At 42.3% G+C, this 14,740-nt stretch overlaps 1 protein-coding gene across 1 annotated transcript in view; it reads right to left on the minus strand.

The window, feature by feature from the left end:
• Positions 1-4,519, minus strand: part of LOC139947888 (uncharacterized) — a 51,071-nt gene extending 46,552 nt beyond the window's left edge. The window contains exon 1 of the mRNA XM_071945725.1: positions 4,367-4,519. Within this exon, the coding sequence (XP_071801826.1) occupies positions 4,367-4,481 (115 nt within the window). The 5' untranslated portion in view covers positions 4,482-4,519. The remainder of the gene's footprint in view (positions 1-4,366) is intronic.
• Positions 4,520-14,740: the final 10,221 nt, after the last annotated feature.

Genomic DNA, 14,740 nt, shown 5'->3' on the forward strand with positions numbered 1-14,740 from the left:
GTTCGTGTGTTTTGGAGAACGGTTATTAACCACATGTCGGCATTGCATTGCTCACAATGTCTACACGATGCATTTTTTTTAAAGTAAATTAACAAATTGAAAGCCCTTCAATTGAAAGTTCTTCTGGTTATAAATTTGACAAGCGTATGCTAAATATTTCAGACGACAACAGGCATACCGCCGGGAATTGTATTTGGATTTGCTAATGCGGAATACGTCTATCCACGTCAAACGGCTTTTCTTAAAAGTGGGGAAACTAGTTGCCGATTTAAACGCTGCCCTTGAAAACAGAGAGGTATAGAGCTTGTGCAAACTTGTTTAAACTGGAAACAAATTTCTGCTGCTTAGCCGTGTGCATGTTGTTCAAACAAACTTAGTTGGTTTAAGTTTCAACAAGTAATGCTCCCCTGCATTTATTTAGGTATGAGAGGGAAAAACTATGCAAACAGTAAAGTAAGGAATATCGAATTTGGAAGCCTAATTGTTACAAACTTGACATGCGTATAGATAATTTCGTCTGAAAATATGTACGTGGACTGCAAGAAAATCGTCCCCAATGGGGAGTTCTTATTAGTCGCAGTTGCAGCACATCCACTTCCACTACACCGTCATGCCCGATACCACGTTGTAACTAGTATTTGGATAACTTATCTGGGAGTTGTGTTTATGCATTCAGACACGGTACTAAAGTTGGTTTAACTCATGGTTCAACTCGATCGAGTTCAACTCAGTGTGTCTGCACGGATCTAAAGTTAGTCCGAATTGAGTTCAACCCACAAAAGATAAACCGTCCAGGGAGGGTTTATGTTTAGACCGCTTCGGGTTTATCTTTTAACACTGTGTGTGGACAGAATAAAAAAGACCACATCCGGTTTAACTCACAACAGGCGACCCATTGACCTCCGTAATCATTACGTAAACACACGGTGACCAATGAACAGGACAATAAACAGGATGTTAGAGTAACGGGGTCGCGTTTTCTTTGACCTCTTAAAACCAAAGATAAACCGGATCTGGTTTAACTCAGTGCTGTCTGAACGCAAAGGGGTTTTATTTTTACGATCACCCCCTGCTGCTCGTAAAAGTTAAACCGGTTCGGGCTGTCTGAACATGTAGACATGATAATGAATCATAAAAAGGAATAAATCATCGATTCAATGGACCGCTATCAAAAACTCTGTTTGTTCAAGAACAACACAAAGAGAACATATATATTGTGTTGCTAGTTGCTTCACTAGATTCAATATGTTGGTACTGGGCCTTTTTAACTCAAAACAAACAAATAAGACCTTAATTAAAAAACATTTGAAGTTAAAGTGTACCTTTGTGTTTTGGCACAGTTCGATTGTTTTAATCCTAGATGAATACCATAAAACTTTTATTTCATGGTTGCATTTTTCAGATATCGCTGAAATACCAGAGATGATAACCAGCAGGGAGATTAACCTCCATAAGAAAACAAAATCTGTTTTAGAGAGTACGCTTCGTTTTCTTTTATTTAAATTTGTGGCAAAAAACTTACAATTTTTTACTATATTACCATATAAATTCTAAGTGAAGCGTTTCTCGAAAATGCTTTAAAGACGACTAACGAGAGCTGCTTAAAACCCAAAGATGTTATTTCCACAAATTTTGAGAGTGAATAGCAAACGTATACCTTCTCTTTCAACTAAACCAGCCAAAACTTCAGGGCATGAATCATAGTGTTGACAAATCCAACCAGAAACTAATTTTATTGTTCTCACCAAGAAACTAAATAATTGGTCTGACCATGGTCTGGCAAAAATTACAAGAGTGTCCTCCAAGAAGCTGTACATAAACAGAAGTTGTGAGCTAACAAAAGTGTCACTTGAAACTTTCCAAACGCCAGAACAAAAATCGATAAAGTGAACACCGTAGATGAAAAGGACCCCCTTGTTTTGTTGATCTTTCTCAAGCCACTAACTAGCATATCATGTGAATTTGTAATGAGCAAACACCTCAAGTTGCTGCTACTGTATTGTGTTTCAAGGACCTGCCCAGTCGGAGATGATGCACGGTTGATACAAAATCGATATTTTGTTTTCACTGAGGCTTGTTTTCTTTGTTAAAACTGCATGTAGGGGACCAAAAATCTGCACTACTACCGATTTATGTGGAGTCCTTAAGCAAATTAAGTTAGAGCCTGTGTAGGCCTTCATCCTTAAAATTTTCTAGAAAGACCAGTTTGTTTTGGTAGAGCGAGCCTAATGTGATTCAAAATTAAATGTAAAAAGAATGAGGCATTGTTTTTAAAACAGTACATTCAATATCTTTAGTGTATTGTCAGTTGCACAGTACGAACAACAGGGCGAATATTACAAGATTTGCCCAAAAGAAAACAACGACATATTCTGTACAAACCCATAAAAATACAGACATTAAAATTGGCCCTTCTGCATTTACTTGAAAGATTACAACGGCAGATTAAACATGATGTAAAAGTAAACCGAAAATTATTTACATTAACTGAAATGTCAGTTACACACAGGTACTTACTTCAGTTATTTGTTATATGTATTTTACGTATAGGTTGACGGACCAGTTGACGATTCCTTAGAAATATGAAGCAGTTCTAAAACTATCAAACTTTCTTGAATGTTTGTGGGGCTTTTTTCACCGTGAAAAACAGTTGAATCATTCCATTATTGTGTGAGGACACCTGACACACCATGAACCTATCAAACACTTATTTATAGATCGAATAAATTCGTGACTTAATGGTGTAAAGTATGTTTGAGATTTGAGATGAAATGATGTCAATGACGAAATGATGGTTTTACACATTTTAGTTGTTACTTCATGCTTATATTTTGCTTGAGATTTGATGAAATGGCGTTAAGCACGAAATGATGAGTTGTAAAAATGCAGTTAGTGCGACGATGACGAAATGATGGTACTAATCTGTGGACGAATAAAAAAGCTTTCATCATGATAAAGGATTAGCACTGAAGCTGTATTGGCTAATAAATTAGGATTGCATCCTTGAATGAAAAGCCAAGAAACAAATCTTCATCAATCTTTTAATATTAAAAAACCACGCCAAAACACAAGAATAGGTCCCATTAAATAACTCATCATAAAGTTTATTGAGTAAGAAATTTTCGAAGAACACATCTAGTAAATTTATGGTTGTTATGCGACTGTTATTGCGCACTAAGGACAAAATGACCCCACACAATCTGGGCAAAATGTAAAGTGTGAAATGCGTTAGGCCACGCTTTCAATACCCATGCAAGAATTTACTGAAAACAAAATCGCTAATACTTCCTTATATGGTATATGACAAAGGGCAATGCCACAATTTACGTTTTAGCTCGTTTGGTATAACGAATAAATAACTAAAATTATATTAGCGTAAAATACAGAGCCCTCTTGTGACATGGATTAATACGTGTATGGCAAGGGAATGAGACAGGTCAAAAAAGTTAATGGTCGTAACAGTCATTTTTTTCTTAATGAGTCACCATGTTATGAATGCCTCCCATTGCCTAAGAAATGAATGGCCAAATGATGATGAATTGAAATATTGCTGGCACGGCGGGAATTTTAAACTGCAAACAACATGTGTCGTTTCAAAATCAGATGCATGCATGCGTGCATACACTACTGAGTTTTGAAATAGTTTTTTCTTTAGTTTGTGCTTAGTCAGCAATGAAGTAATAGATGCTTCTTATTATTTACACAAAAGTGTGTCATAACCAATATTCTGTACTAAATGTGTTCTTTGGAAAGTTGTTTTTTTTTTTTTTTTTTTTGGGGGGCGGGCTTACTATCTTTGATCTGTTTACTGCACGGCAAATCAAAGGGCCAATCTTTTTTTCAGGCCAGTCTCCGTCCATTTTCACAGAAAAAAAATCAACAAAGGGTTGAGTGTTGTTTGGGTTTGGAGAGGGAGTAGGGGCAAATAAAGGCTACCAGGCCGTTTTTCGTTCCTCAGACTTTCCAAATAATGATACTGACTGTACAGCATTAAACAGACCAGGGGGAAAAAAGGGGGGGGGGGGGAGGTGGTTGTATTATGGTAATAAAAGGTGATTATTTTGGCTCAGATGTTAGAACTTTAAATACATAAGAAATATGGAATTGATATGGAATTGATGATAGGTCTGTCAACTATTGGGGTGGATTGATATTGAAATAAGCAACACAATGGTAAACATGGTACTACTCTGATGGTTATGTAGAAGCTGATTCCAATGCCTCCGACTTTAAGCCGCAAATTAATTGGCGGCTTCATTTTCACTGCTTGTAATATAATTTGTACATGGTTCATAACAGCGTTGAAATGTGGACAGTTTCTTTGAAATCTTTATCATATGTCGATTATTTTAAGTGTTATTCTTACCTCTAAGGTCAGGAGATGGAGTGGTTATCACCACAGGTGTGAGTATCGTAGCAGATGTGTATGTCATCGGGGTTGTTACTCCTGATATTGTAGTTTCTTCTGCTGTTGTGCTCATGACAGTTGTCTCCTGTGAATGGGTCGTAGTGTGCTCAGGCATTATGGTCTTAGCTACAGTTACTTCAAGTGCTGTAGTACTAGTAGCGTCTGACGGAGTTGTGATAAGTTCTAGAGAAACAATAGAAACGAATCGTATAATAGTTAATTTCGTTGAAAAGAAGTCAATAAATAGATTAATAAGATATTCAAAAATTACAAATTAAGGCTCAGAGAAGGTGCTGGTCAAATCAAAGATGGCTCTATGGCTATTTTAAAGGATGCATTACTACACGCACAAATAAATATCCGAAAACTGTTATATAAAAGTGCACCACATGTACAGAGCTAACTCAAGGTATCCAAAGCAGATAAGTTTTTACTGAGTTTCCTACTTTACTTTGCCTTTTTACCAATGAATAGGAATGAAAGAGTAGTGACTCTTTCTTAATTGGTCGTTTAAAACTTTGCAGGGTCATGGCTAGGGCTGTGCAATAAAGGCTCCCGCCATCGGCTCGGGCCTTTATTGCGCGGCCATGACCCTGCCAGTTTTAAACGGCCGATTCAGAACTCATCGCTACCCTTTGAATCCCTTACTCACCTTTTGCTTGATCAGATGTTGTGGAGTCAGATGTCATAACATTGGTGATGCCGGTTGCGACAAATGATGATGTCTGAGCAGAAACTGTATCTTCACCGGTACCCATTGTCGTCGAAATGCTTGTTACAGTAGCTGTAGTTACTCCCTCGAATGTAGTGACACCAACGTATGTGCTGTTTTCAGCTCTAGCAGTTGAAACCCCAGAAGTGGTGGTCTGTAAGAGTGTAATTTTATCAGCGGCTGTAGTTACAACTAAAGCTGAGGTAGCATCAATAGTGGTTGTAGCTTCCGCTGGTTTAGCCGGAGTTGTCTCCATCCCAGTTTCAACATCAGATGTTGCTTGAACTGCAGTGGTCACACCAGCAGTAATTGTTTCAATAGCTGATGTTTGGTCAGCTGCAGTTGTTGGTCCAGCTGTAGTGGTAATGTCCACAGTTGTTACTTCAGAGGATGTTGTCTTCACATCAGTGGTGACCACAGCAGCAGTTGATTCAACAGGTGATGTTTGAGCAGCAGTGGTTAGTCTAGCTGTAGTGGTATCCTCCAAAGTTGTTACTTCACCGGGTGTTGTCTCCACTCCAGTGGTTACCACAGCAGCAGTTGTCCCAACAGCTGTTGTTGTTTTTGCAGTAGTGGTTAGTGCAGCTGTAGTGGTACTTTCCAAAGTTGTTACTTCATCGGGTGTTGTCTCCACTCCAGTGGTTACCACAGCAGCAGTTGTCTCAACAGCTGTTGTTGTTTCAACTTTTGTAGTTACATCAGCAGTTGCAGACTCAGCTGTTGTAGTTACACCAGCAGTAGTGGCTGCTTTAGCTGGTGTGGTTACATCAGCTGTTGTGGTAGGCTCAGCTGTTCTAGTTACATCAGCAGTTGTTGTACCTTCAGCTGTGGTAAGTTCTGCGGCAGTTAATGTTGCTTCGGCTGTTTTGGTAACATCAGCAGTTGTGGCAGCCTCAGCTGCTGTAGTAACATCAGTAGTTGTGGTAGCCTCAGCTGTGGTAGTTTTATCATCTGTTGTGGTTGCTTCAGCTGTTGTAGTTACATCAGCAGCTGTGGTTGATTCAGCTGTTGTGGTTACATCAGTAGTTGTGGTACCCTCCAAAGTTGTTACTTCACCGGGTGTTGTCTCCACTCCAGTGGTTACCACAGCAGCAGTTGTCCCAACAGCTGTTGTTGTTTTTGCAGTAGTGGTTAGTGCAGCTGTAGTGGTACTTTCCAAAGTTGTTACTTCATCGGGTGTTGTCTCCACTCCAGTGGTTACCACAGCAGCAGTTGTCTCAACAGCTGTTGTTGTTTCAACTTTTGTAGTTACATCAGCAGTTGCAGACTCAGCTGTTGTAGTAACATCGGCAGTTGTAGTAGCTTCAACTGTTGTGGTTATATCAGCAGTTGTGGCAGCTTCAGCTGTTGTGCTAACATCAGCAGTAGTGGTAGCGTCAGCTGTTGTGGTTACATCAGCAGTTGTGGTAGCTTCAGCTGTGGTAGTAACATCAGCAGTTGTTGTACCTTCAGCTGTGGTAGTTTCTGCAGCAGTTGTGGTTGCCTCAGCTGTTGTGGTTACATCAACAGTTGTGGTAGCTTCAACTGTTGTGGTAACATCAGCAGTTGTTGTACCTTCACCTGTGGTAATTTCTTTAGCAGTTGTTGTAGACTCAGCTGTTGTGGTTACATCAACAGTTGTGGTAGCTTCAGCTGTTGCGGTTTCATCAGCAGTTGTTGTAGCCTCAACTGTGGTAGTTACATCAGCAGTTGTGGTAGCTTTAGCTGTTGTAGTTACATCAGCAGTTGTTGTAGACTTAGCTGTTGTAGTTACATCAGCAGTTGGTGTTGACTCAGCTGTGGTAGTTTCTTTAGCATTTGTTGTAGCCTCAGCTGTTGTAGTTACATCAGCAGTGGTGGTAGCTTCAGCTGTTGTGGTTACATCAGCAGTTGTTGTGGCTTCAGCCGCTGCTGTTACGTCGGCAGTTGTTGTAGCTTCAGCTGTTGTGGTTGCATCAGCAGTTGTCCTACCTTCAGCTGTGGTAGCTACATCAGCAGTTGTGGTCGCTTTAACTGTTGTGGTTACATCAGCAGTTGTGGAAGCTTCAGCCAGTGTAGTTACATCGGCAGTTGTTGTACCTTCAGCTGTTGTAGTTACATCAGCAGCTATTGTAGACTCAGCTGTTGTAGTTACATCAGCAGTTGTGGTTGCTTCAGCTGATGTGGTTACATCAGCAGTTATGGTAGCTTCAGCTGTTGTGGTTACATCAGCAGTTGTGGTAGGTTCAGCTGTTGTGGTTACATCAGCAGTTGTGGTAGCCTCAGCTGTGGTAGTTAAATCAGCTGCTGTGGTAGTATCTTCAGCCGCTGTAGTTACATCAGCCATTGTTGTAGACTCAACTGTAGTGGTTACATCATCAGTTGTGGTAGCTTCAGCTGATGTAATTACTTCAGCAGTTGTGGTAGCTTCAACGGTTGTGATTACATCAGCAGTAGTGGTAGCTTTAGCTGTTATAGTTACTTCTGCAGTTGTGGTAGCTCCAGCTGTTGTGGTTACATCAGCAGTTGTTGTACCTTCAGCTCTGGTAGTCTCTGCAGCAGTTGTTGTACCTTCAGCTCTGGTAGTCTCTGCAGCAGTTGTTGCAGACTCAGCTGTAGTAGTTACATCAGCAGTTGTTGTAGAGTCAGCTGTTGTAGTTACATCAGCAGTTGTGGTAGCTTCAGCTGTTGTAGTTATATCAGCAGTTGTTGTACCTTCAGCTGTGGTAGTTTTTGCAGCAGTTGTGGTAGCTTCAGATGTTGTGGTTACATCAGCAGTTGTTGTACCTTCAGCTGTGGTAGTTTCTGCAACAGTTGTTGCAGACTCAGCTGTTGTTACTACATCAGCAGTTGTTGTAGAGTCAACTGTTGTAGTTACATCATCAATTGTGGTAGCTTCAGCTGTTGTGGTTATATCAGCAGTTGTTGTACCTTCAGCTGTGGTAGTATCTGCAGCAGTTGTGGTAGCCTCAGCTGTTGTAGTTACCTCGGCAGTTGTTGTAGTCTCAGCTGTTGTAGTTACATCAGCAGTTGTGGTAGCCTCAGCTGTTGTAGTTACATCAGCAGTTGAAGTAGCTGTAACTGTTGTGGTAACATCAGCAGTTGTGGTAGCTTCAGCTATTGTAGTTACATCAGCAGTTGTGGTAGCCTCAATTATTGTAGTAATATCAGCAGTTGTGGTAGCTTCAGCTGTTGTGGTTACATCAGCAGTTGTTGTACCTTCAGCTGTGGTAGTTTTTGCAACAGTTGTTTTAGACTCAGCTGTTGTAATTACATCGGCAGATGTTGTAGAGTCAGCTGTTGTAGTAACATCAGCAGTTGTGGATGCTTCAGCTGTTGTGGTTACATCAACAGTTGTGCCAGCTTCAGCTGTTGTAGTTACATCAGCAGTTGTGGTAGCCTCAGCTGTTGTACTTACATCAGCAGTTGTTGTTGCTTCAGCTGTTGTGGTAACATCAGCAGTTGTGGGAGCTTCAGCTGTTGTAGTTACAAAAGCACTTTTGGTAGCCTCAGCTGTGGTAGTTACATCAGCAGTTGTTGTAGCTTTAGCTGTTGTAATTACATCGGCAGTCGTTGTAGAGTCAGCTGTTGTAGTTACATCAGCAGTGGTGGTAGCTTTAGCTGTTGTAGTTACATCAGCAGTTGTGCCAGATTCAGCTGTTGTAGTTACATCAGCAGTTGCGGTAGCCTCAGCTGTTGTAGTTACATCAGCAGTTGTTGTAGCTTCAGCTAGTGTAGTTACATCAGCAGTTGTGGTAGCCTCAGCTGTTGTAGTTACATCAGCAGTGGTGGTAGCTTTAGCTGTTGTAGTTACATTGACAGTTGTTGTAGCCTCTGCTGTTGTAATTACATCGGCAGTTGTTGTAGAGTCAGCTGTTGTAGTAACATCAGCAGTTGTGGTTGCTTCAGCTGTTGTGGTTACATCAGCAGTTGTGGTACCTTCAGCTGTTGTAGTTACATCAGCAGTTGTGGTAGCCTCAGCTGTTGTAGTTACATCAGCAGTGGTGGTAGCATTAGCTGTTGTAGTTACATCAGCAGTTGTGGTAGCTTCAGCTGTTGTAGTTACATCAGCAGTTGTGGTAGCTTCAGATGTTGTAGTTATATCAGCAGTTGAAGTAGCTTCAACTGTTGTGGTTACATCAGCAGTTGTGGTAGCTTCAGCTGTTGTAGTTACATCAGCAGTTGTGGTAGCCTCAATTATTGTAGTAATATCAGCAGTTGTGGTAGCTTCAGCTGTTGTGGTTACATCAGCAGTTGTTGTACCTTCAGCTGTGGTAGTTTCTGCAACAGTTGTTGTAGACTCAGCTGTTGTAATTACATCGGCAGTTGTGGTTGCTTCAGCTGTTGTAGTTACATCAGCAGTTGTGGTAGCCTCAATTATTGTAGTAATATCAGCAGTTGTGGTAGCTTCAGCTGTTGTGGTTACATCAGCAGTTGTTGTACCTTCAGCTGTGGTAGTTTCTGCAACAGTTGTTGTAGACTCAGCTGTTGTAGTAACATCATCAGTTGTGGTTGCTTCATCTGTTGTGGTTACATCGGCAGTTGTGCCAGCTTTAGCTGTTGTAGTTACATCAGCAGTTGTGGTACCTTCAGCTGTTGTAGTTACATCAGTAGTTGTGGTAGCCTCAGCTGTGGTAGTTATATCGGCAGTTGTTGTAGCCTCTGCTGTTGTAGTTACATCGGCAGTTGTGGTAGCCTCAGCTGTTGTGGTTACATCAGCAGTGGTGGTAGCTTCAGCTGTTGTAGTTACATCATCAGTTGTGGTACCTTCAGCTGTTGTAGATACATCAGCAGTTGTGGTAGCCTCAGCTGTGGTAGTTACATCGGCAGTTGTTGTAGCCTCTGCTGTTGTAGTTACAACGGCAGTTGTTGTAGACTCAGCTGTTGTAGTTACATCAGCAGTTGTAGTTATATCAGCAGTTGAAGTAGCTTCAACTGTTGTGGGTACATCAGCGGTTGTGGTAGCTTCAGCTGTTGAAGTTACATCAGCAGTTGTGGTAGCCTCAGCTGTTGTAGTTATATCAGCAGATGAAGTAGCTTCAACTGTTGTGGTTACATCAGCAGTTGTGCCAGCCTCAGCTGTTGTAGTTACATCAGCAGTTTTGGTAGCCTCAGGTGTTGTAGTTACATCAGCAGTGGTGGTAGCTTTAGCTGTTGTAGTTACATCAGCAGTTGTTGTAGCTTCAGCTGTTGTAGTTACATCAGCAGTTGTTGTAGCCTCAGCTGTGGTAGTTACATCGGCAGTTGTGGTATCCTCAGTTGTTGTAGTTACATCAGCAGTTGTGGTAGCCTCAGCTGTTGTAGTTACATCAGTAGTTGTGGTAGCCTCAGCTGTGGTAATTACATCGGCAGTTGTTGTAGCCTCTGCTGTTGTAGTTACATCGGCAGTTGTTGTAGCCTCAGCTGTTGAAGTAATATCAGCAGATGAAGTAGCTTCAACTGTTGTGGTTACATCAGCAGTTGTTGTAGCTTTAGCTGTTGTAGTTACATCAGCAGTTGTTGTAGCTTCAGCTGTTGTAGTTACATCAGCAGTTGTGGTAGCCTCAGCTGTGGTAGTTACATCGGCAGTTGTGGTAGCCTCAGCTGTTGTAGTTACATCAGCAGTGGTGGTAGCGTTAGCTGTTGTAGTTACATCAGCAGTTGTTGTAGCTTCAGCTGTTGTAATTACATCGGCAGTTGTTGTAGAGTCAGCTGTTGTATTTACATCAGCAGTGGTGGTAGCTTTAGCTGTTGTAGTTACATCAGCAGTTGTGCCAGCTTCAGCTGTTGTAGTTACATCAGCAGTTGTGGTAGCCTCAGCTGTTGTAGTTACATCAGCAGTTGTTGTAGCTTCAGCTGTTGTAGTTACATCGACAGTTGTTGTAGACTCAGCTGTGGTAGTTACATCGGCAGTTGTTGTAGCCTCTGCTGCTGTAGTTACATCGGCAGTTGTAGACTTAGCTGTTGTAGTTACATCAGCAGTTGTGGTAGCCTCAGCTGTTTTAGTTACACCAGCAGTTTTGGTAGCTTCAGCTGTTGTGGTTACATCAGCAGTTGTAACTTCAGCTGTGGTAGATTCTGCAGCAGTTGTGGTAGCCTCAGCTGATGTAGTAACATCGGCGGTTGTTGTAGATTCAGCTGTTGTAGTTACATCAGCAGTTGTGGTAGCCTCAGCTGTTGTAGTTATATTAGCAGTTGAAGTAGCTTCAACTGTTGTGGTTACATCAGCGGTGGTGGTAGCTTCAGCTGTTGTAGTTACATCAGCAGTTTTGGTAGCCTCAGCTGTTGTAGTTACATCAGCAGTTGTGGGAGCCTCAGCTGTGGTAGTTACATCGGCAGTTGTTGTAGCCTCTGCTGTTGTAGTTACATCGGCAGTTGTTGTAGACTCAGCTGTTGTAGTTACATCAGCAGTTGTGGTAGCCTCAGCTGTTGTAGTTACATCAGTAGTGGTGGGAGCCTCAGCTGTGGTAGTTACATCGGCAGTTGTTGTAGCTTCTGCTGTTGTAGTTACATCGTCAGTTGTTGTAGACTCAGCTGTTGTAGTTACATCAGCAGTTGTGGTAGCCTCAGCTGTTGTAGTTACATCAGTAGTTGTGGTAGCCTCAGCTTTGGTAATTACATCAGCAGTTGTTGTAGCCTCTGCTGTTGTAGTTACATCGGCAGTTGTTGTAGCCTCAGCTGTTGAAGTAATATCAGCAGATGATGTAGCTTCAACTGTTGTGGTTACATCAGCAGTTGTTGTAGCTTTAGCTGTTGTAGTTACATCAGCAGTTGTTGTAGCTTCAGCTGTTGTAGTTACATCAGCAGTTGTGGTAGCCTCAGCTGTGGTAGTTACATCAGCAGTTGTGGTACCTTCAGCTGTTGTAGTTACATCAGTAGTTGTGGTAGCCTCAGCTGTGGTAGTTGCATCGGCAGTTGTGGTAGCCTCTGCTGTTGTAGTTACATCGGCAGTTGTTGTAGACTCAGCTGTTGTGGTTACATCAGCAGTTGTGGTAGCCTCAGCTGTTGTAGTTACATCAGCAGTTGTGGTAGCCTCAGCTGTGGTAGTTACATCGGCAGTTGTTGTAGCCTCTGCTGTTGTAGTTATATCGGCAGTTGTTGTAGACTCAGCTGTTGTAGTTACATCAGCAGTTGTGGTAGCCTCAGCTGTTGTAGTTATATTAGCAGTTGAAGTAGCTTCAACTGTTGTGGTTACATCAGCAGTTGTGCCAGCTTCAGCTGTTGTAGTTACATCAGCAGTTGTGGTAGCCTCAGCTGTTGTAGTTATATCAGCAGATGAAGTAGCTTCAACTGTTGTGGTTACATCAGCAGTTGTGCCAGCTTCAGCTGTTGTAGTTACATCAGCAGTTTTGGTAGCCTCAGCTGTTGTATTTACATCAGCAGTGGTGGTAGCTTTAGCTGTTGTAGTTACATCAGCAGTTGTAGCTTCAGCTGTTGTAGTTACATCAGCAGTTGTGGTAGCCTCAGCTGTGGTAGTTACATCGGCAGTTGTGGTAGCCTCAGCTGTTGTAGTTACATCAGCAGTGGTGGTAGCTTTAGCTGTTGTAGTTACATCAGCAGTTGTTGTAGCTTTAGCTGTTGTAGTTACATCAGCAGTTGTTGTAGCTTCAGCTGTTGTAGTTACATCAGCAGTTGTGGAAGCCTCAGCTGTTGTAGTTACATCCGCAGTGGTGGTAGCTTTAGCTATTGTAGTTACATCAGCAGTTGTGGTACCTTCAGCTGTTGTAGTTACATCAGCAGTTGTGGTAGCCTCAGCTGTTGTAGTTACATCAGCAGTTGTTGTATCTTCAGCTGTTGTAGTTACATCAGCAGTTGTGGTAGCCTCAGCTGGTGTAGTTACATCAGCAGTGGTGGTAGCTTTAGCTGTTGTAGTTACATCAGCAGTTGTGGTACCTTCAGCTGTTGTAGTTACATCAGCAGTTGTGGGAGCCTCAGCTGTTGTAGTTACATCAGTAGTTGTGGTAGCCTCAGCTGTGGTAGTTACATCGGCAGTTGTTGTAGCCTCTGCTGTTGTAGTTGCATCGGCAGTTGTTGTAGCCTCTGCTGTTGTAGTTACATCGGCAGTTGTTGTAGACTGAGCTGTTGTAGTTACATCAGCAGTTGTGGTAGCCTCAGCTGTTGTAGTTACATCAGCAGTTGTGGTAGCCTCAGCTGTGGTAGTTACATCGGCAGTTGTTGTAGCCTCTGCTGTTGTAGTTGCATCGGCAGTTGTTGTAGCCTCAGCTGTTGAAGTAATATCAGCAGATGAAGTAGCTTCAACTGTTGTGGTTACATCAGCAGTTGTGCCAGCTTCAGCTGTTGTAGTTACATCAGCAGTTGTGGTAGCCTCAGCTGTTGTAGTTACATCAGCAGTTGTTGTAGCTTCAGCTGTTGTAGTTACATCAGCAGTTGTGGTAGCCTCAGCTGTTGTAGTTACATCAGCAGTGGTGGTAGCTTTAGCTGTTGTAGTTACATCAGCAGTTGTGGTACCTTCAGCTGTTGTAGTTACATCAGTAGTTGTGGGAGCCTCAGCTGTGGTAGTTACATCGGCAGTTGTTGTAGCCTCTGCTGTTTTAGTTACATCGGCAGTTGTTGTAGCCTCATCTGTTGAAGTAATATCAGCAGATGAAGTAGCTTCAACTGTTGTGGTTACATCAGCAGTTGTGCCAGCTTCAGCTGTTGTAGTTACATCAGCAGTTTTGGTAGCCTCAGCTGTTGTAGTTACATCAGCAGTTGTTGTAGGTTTAGCTGTTGTAGTTACATCAACAGTTGTTGTAGCTTCAGCTGTTGTAATTACATCGGCAGTTGTGGTATCTTCAGCTGTTGTAGTTACATCGACAGTTGTTGTAGACTCAGCTGTGGTAGTTACATCGGCAGTTGTTGTAGCCTCTGCTGCTGTAGTTACATCGGCAGTTGTAGACTCAGCTGTTGTAGTTACATCAGCAGTTGTGGTAGCCTCAGCTGTTTTAGTTACACCAGCAGTTGTGGTATCTTCAGCTGTTGTAGTTACATCGACAGTTGTTGTAGACTCAGCTGTGGTAGTTACATCGGCAGTTGTTGTAGCCTCTGCTGCTGTAGTTACATCGGCAGTTGTAGACTCAGCTGTTGTAGTTACATCAGCAGTTGTGGTAGCCTCAGCTGTTTTAGTTACACCAGCAGTTGTGGTAGCTTCAGCTGTTGTGGTTACATCAGCAGTTGTAACTTCAGCTGTGGTAGTTTCTGCAGCAGTTGTGGTAGCCTCAGCTGATGTAGTAACATCGGCGGTTGTTGTAGCCTCAGCTGTTGTAGTTATATTAGCAGTTGAAGTAGCTTCAACTGTTGTGGTTACATCAGCGGTTGTGGTAGCTTCAGCTGTTGTAGTTACATCAGCAGTTGTGGTAGCCTCAGCTGTTGTAGTTATATCAGCAGATGAAGTAGCTTCAACTGTTGTGGTTACATCAGCAGTTGTGCCAGCTTCAGCTGTTGTAGTTACATCAGCAGTTTTGGTAGCCTCAGCTGTTGTAGTTACATCAGCAGTTGTGGGAGCCTCAGCTGTGGTAGTTACATCGGCAGTTGTTGTAGACTCAGCTGTTGTAGTTACATCAGCAGTTGTGGTAGCCTCAGCTGTTGTAGTTACATCAGTAGTTGTGGTAGCCTCAGCTGTGGTAATTATATCGGCAGTTGTTGTAGCCTCTGCTGTTGTAGTTACATCGGCAGTTGTTGTA

This window comes from Asterias amurensis, chromosome 15 (genome assembly GCF_032118995.1).
Source record: "Asterias amurensis chromosome 15, ASM3211899v1".
NCBI lineage: Eukaryota > Metazoa > Echinodermata > Asteroidea > Forcipulatida > Asteriidae > Asterias > Asterias amurensis.